The following is a 5,164-nucleotide window of genomic DNA, read 5'->3' as shown; positions in this document are numbered from 1 at the left end:
GTGAGCTGGTGGTGGGGCCTCTGCCGCACCCCTCCTACCTGCGGGATGTGACGGTGGAGCGTCACGGGGGGCCCCTGCCCTATCACCGACGCCCCATGCTGGGAACGGAGTTCGCCCAGATGTGGAAGCATTTGAAGGAGGTGGAGCTGCCCAAGGCGCCAGTCTTTCTGGCTTCGGTCTTCAACTATAGTGGCTCCACTCTGGCACCTCTGCATGCCACCCCCAGTGGCTTGCGCTCAGGGGACCGTGCTACCTGGATAGCCCTCTACCATAACATCTCAGGTGTTGGGATTTTCCTTCACCCAGTGGGGCTGGAGCTACTGCTGGACCACAGGGCCCTGGACCCTGCCCGCTGGGCTGTCCAGCGGGTCTTCTACCTTGGGCGCTACTACGCAGACTTAGGCCAGCTGGAGTGGGAGTTTAAGGCTGGCCGGCTGGAAGTTGCTAGAGTTCCTCTACCCCTGCCGGATGGGGCTTCATCCCTGAAGTCCCGGGCCCCCCCAGGTCCTCTCCCCCCTCTTCAGTTCTCACCGCAGGGCTCCCGATACAGTGTGCGAGGGAACCTGGTGACGTCCTCTCTCTGGACATTTACATTTGGTCATGGGGTGTTCAGCGGCATGAGGATTTTTGATATTCGGTTTAAGGGCGAGCGAGTGGCCTACGAAGTCAGTGTCCAGGAGTGTGTAACTGTCTATGGTGCCGATTCACCCAAGACAATGATGACCCGATACTTGGATAGCAGCTATGGACTTGGCCGTCACAGCCGGGGCTTGGTTCGGGGAGTGGACTGCCCCTATCAGTCTACAATGGTAGACATCCACATATTAGTGGGCACTGGGGCAGTCCAGCTGCTCCCGGGGGCTGTATGTGTGTTTGAGGAGGCCCAAGGACTACCCCTTCGGAGGCACCACAATCACCTGGAGAGTTATTTCTATGGTGGTTTGGCTGGCTCGGCCCTTGTAGTCAGGTCTGTGTCATCTGTAGGCAACTATGACTACATTTGGGACTTTGTATTCCACCCAAACGGGGCTCTGGAAGGGCGGGTCCATGCCACGGGCTATATCAACACGGCTTTCCTGAGTGGGGGTGAGGAGAGCCTCCTCTTTGGGAACCGTGTGGGGGAGCGAGTACTGGGGGCGGTGCACACGCATGCCTTCCATTTCAAGCTGGACCTGGACGTGGCAGGTGAGTGCTTGGGTGAGGATTGAGAGTTGGGGTGGAGGAGAGGGAAGGGAGACCCCCAAATCAAGCCAGAAGAAGCAGAGGGTGATATGCTAGTGCCACGATACATTGTGGCAGGAGTCAGAGACTGATTGGAGTGTATTCAACTGCAGTCAGCCTGAAATACTGTTCTGGCACAAGAGATGGGGTGCCCTCACCCAGCTCCCCTGACTTGCTGTGAAACGAGTGATTGTGAAACTAGTTTAAATGCAATGGCTGTGCCTGGCTCCCTTAGTCTCGAGTGACTCCGCGGATAGTGAATTTGCCCCATCAACTGGGGCTGGAGATGAGGCTCTGAGTTTTTCCTAACTGATTCTGAGGGTCAGTGGTTATGGGGAAAGCAGGGACCTAAGCAGAGATAGGAAGCAGTGTAACAAGGTTTTCAGAGTAGAGGTGGTCCTGGGGCATAAGAAGGGTGGGGATACTGGGTGGGGGTTGCCTCACAGGATTTCATAAAACTGGACAGAGTACAGTGGCCCCACCATCCTGGGGAGGGTCATTTCATGCCTGCCAGCACATGTCATAACCGGTCCTCCAGTGACACAGCAGGCACGCAATAGGCTTGCTGCAAGTGTAGAAAGGGATTTCTCAAGTGGGGCTCAAAGCACAGAGAGGACTCACTGCTCTGGCAGGGTTTTATTAAGAACAAAATAACTTCTTAAATCACAGAGACACAGAAAGGAAAATAGAAATCCACCAGCTCCTCAGCCTAACGGCGGTGGGGGGAGGGGGGAGAAGACAGGACAAGAAGTGACTGGCCAAGTATAATGCTCTGTAACCATATCTTGTGACACATTTTCTTATCCTCTTGAGTATAAAGACATACTTTGGGGTGGGAGGAAAACTAAGAAAATGCCATGTTTGAAATGAGCATATTAACTATTCTTGACATATTTGGAACAGGCCTTTCCTGATTTGAAGTTTCTCTTGAGCACTTTTGGTATTAAAGAGCCTGTCTTGGGAAGTAAAATCGAGTAACATTTATTAGATCCCTGTAGTGTGCAGCCCAGGCGCCTGCGCCCTGGCAAGCCGGCAGAGCAGTGCAGCACTCTGTACCATGCTGGGTGCTTTCATGGTAGGACCTGTTTAACTGCCCGAGTCTGCAGAAAAAGTATAATCCCGTGCCAAGTGGGAAGAGGAGTGTATACGTTACAAGTGCAATCGAATCCTGGGGAAGTTTCAGCCAATATAAAATCTAAATCTACTCACTTCTGAAAAAGAGAAAAACTGAAAGTGGTCCCCACGTTGTGGAGAAAGGAAGCAAGTTTCAGACCTGGGGGAAATATGCAGAGCACCCTGGAAGGGGACGTGCATTTTCCAGCCAGCTTTTCCAAGACAAATCTCTCTTTCATAGTCACAAGAATGTGACTCGCCACCTGCATATTCTTTTCCACTGACAGAGCTCAGCCATAGAACAGCTCTTACTATGCCCGCTGTAGAGATTCAGAAAGAGAATCAGAAAAAGAATCGGTCCAAGATCTACTAGGTAGAACAGTACTAATAGAATTTCGTGCAATGGTGGATATTCTCCATCTGTGTTGTCTGATACGTTAGCCACTAGTCACCTGTGGCAACTGAGCACTTGAAATGTGGCTAGCATGACTGAGAAACTGCGTTTTTAATTTATATGGAGCTAGCCATTTGCGAACTTAGCCCAACTGAACAGGGCAGGTTCAAAGAAGATGGGCTAGCACTCAAATCCAGACCTTCTGGCTCCCAGCAGAGTGCTCTTTGATGAACTCTGCTGCCCGTTGTCAGGCCAGTGCAGTGGGCATCGTGGGGAAGACGAGGGACTGTCTCACCTGGTGTGGAACTCCTTTCCCCCCCCCCTCCCCCTGGCAGGGCTGAAAAACTGGGTGGTAGCTGAAGACGTGGTGTTTAAGCCTGTGGCAGCCCCTTGGAGTCCAGAGCACCAACTGCAGCGCCCACAGATGACTCGCCAGGTCCTGGGAAGGGAGGACCTGACAGCTTTTTCCTTGGGAAACCCCCTTCCCCGCTACCTTTATCTGGCTAGCGACCAGACTAATGCCTGGGGTCACCAGCGCGGGTACCGAATCCAGATCCACAGCCCCCTCGGCATTCACATACCCCTGGAGAGCGACATGGAGAGGGCCCTCAGCTGGGGGAGGTGAGGAGGGCTCTGGGCACTGGGTGGTAGGGAAGGACTGGTCCCCTTCCCCCTTCCCAGCTCTTGGAGACCCCAACTCACTACCCTTAGCTTACCATTCACCCCTCTACCTCCTCTAAGATCCAAGTAGATATGGGATGGGAAATGGTCTCACACAGAATCTGATCCAAAGGACTTCTAGGCCAGTAACGGCCCCTGACATTTTCTGACACCACCTTCCTTCAACATTCCTGGTCAGATACCAGCTCGTGGTGACCCGGAGGAAGGAGGAGGAGTCACAGAGCAGCAGCATCTATTACCAGAATGACATCTGGACACCCACTATGGCCTTTGCTGACTTCATCAACAATGAGACCCTCTTAGGAGAGGTTGGTAGCCCTAGGGGCAGAGGAGAGGGTCAACTTATGCCCAATGTTTTGGCCGCCCAGCCCTTGACTGTAGGTTAGAGGGCATGGTAGGTTTCCAGTTCTCAGATTCAGGGGCCAACAAGGGCCATCCCTCTTGGGGTGAGATTAGCTCTGAGACCCTGACCACTCTGACGCTTCTCACAGGATCACCCTGCCTGCACTGTGGGTCCAGGGCTGGGCAGAGGTGGAAGCAAGGCTAGAGGCTGGGCATCGTGGCTGAAGGGGTGGTTCCCTGGGTCTCACCTCTAAAGTATTTCAGCCTCTCCCTCTCCCTGCAGGACCTGGTGGCTTGGGTTACAGCCAGCTTCCTGCATATCCCCCATGCTGAGGATGTCCCCAACACTGTGACTCTAGGAAACAGAGTTGGCTTCTTGCTCGGACCCTATAACTTCTTTGATGAGGACCCCTCCATCTTCTCCCCTGGCAGCGTCTACTTTGAGAAGGACCAGGATGCTGGGCTCTGCAGTGTCAACCCTGTGGCCTGTGTCCCCCACATGGCGGCCTGTGTCCCAGACCTGCCCCCTTTCTTTTACCAGGACTTTTAGCCCCAAGGGTGTGATGGGACATGGAGGGGAGTTGCTGAGATGTTTGTACCTTTCTCTCTGTTCTCAACTTCCTGCTCCCTTGGCTCTTACCTATTAATGTTCTTTAGGAAACAGCCTCCCGTACTATACCCGTATATACCCCCTCCATTAATTCTTATTTCCAGTTCATTTTAAATGATGAATTTATACAAATGATATTATTAAAATATTCAAGCAAAAACATCACAAATTCTACCACTCAGAAATAGCTAGTGTTCACATTTGGTGAACATTATACCAGACATTTCTTTATGCATATGCATTGAAATGGAAGAATAGATGGAATTTTGTGAAAATAGATGGTGTGTGTGATTTATAATAAAATGTATTACAAGATTTTTATTGCTTGAATCTTTCCTATGTGACTTTTGAAGTATCTAGAATCCACCCTCTACCTCCCTCTCTCCCCCGGGAATATTAAGGACTCTGGCCAAGGAAATTAGCAGTGGAAGAAGAGAGGGCAAGGGGGATAGACTTGGCCAAGGAATGCTGCTTGGGAAGCTACAGGGCTGGGGGTGGGGGTTTCCTTGGAAGGAGAACAATAGCTCCAAGTTACAGGAAAGGGAACATCTGGCCCTGGGAAGGTGGGGGTTGGGGACGAAGCCAGGCTGAGGGGGTCGGGGGTACTGCTCTGTGCAGACCCAGCTCCTTCCTGGTGGTGCTTTTCCAGGTTCTGGCTGATCAGTTGCATTATTTTGAAATCCCACTTTCCTTCTGCCTACCCCAGTTCTCCCCAGTTCCAACCCTGACCCAGACAGCGGAGTCTGATTTGGAGCCTGGAAGACAAAGCCATGTAAGGTCTGTGGAAATCGCTGCCCGCCCTG

The 5,164-nt window shown here is 52.2% G+C and overlaps 1 protein-coding gene across 1 annotated transcript; it reads left to right on the top strand.

Annotated features, from left to right (window-relative positions):
- Nucleotides 1-5: 5 nt before the first annotated feature.
- On the top strand, nt 6-4,635 carry LOC120227696 (retina-specific copper amine oxidase; the record flags this gene model as incomplete). The annotated part of the gene is made up of 4 exons (XM_039225753.1): nt 6-1,185; nt 3,064-3,349; nt 3,588-3,717; nt 4,035-4,635. Coding segments are annotated over 4 exons (1,863 nt in total), but the record flags the coding sequence as incomplete, so codon positions are not given.
- Between the last annotated feature and the right edge of the window lie 529 nt (nt 4,636-5,164).

The sequence above is a fragment of the Hyaena hyaena genome, unplaced genomic scaffold (assembly GCF_003009895.1).
Source record: "Hyaena hyaena isolate Hyena2069 unplaced genomic scaffold, ASM300989v1 scaffold_2817, whole genome shotgun sequence".
Lineage (NCBI taxonomy): Eukaryota > Metazoa > Chordata > Mammalia > Carnivora > Hyaenidae > Hyaena > Hyaena hyaena.
Note: the sequence above shows the minus strand (reverse complement) of the source record. Positions and strands in the feature narration are given on the sequence as shown.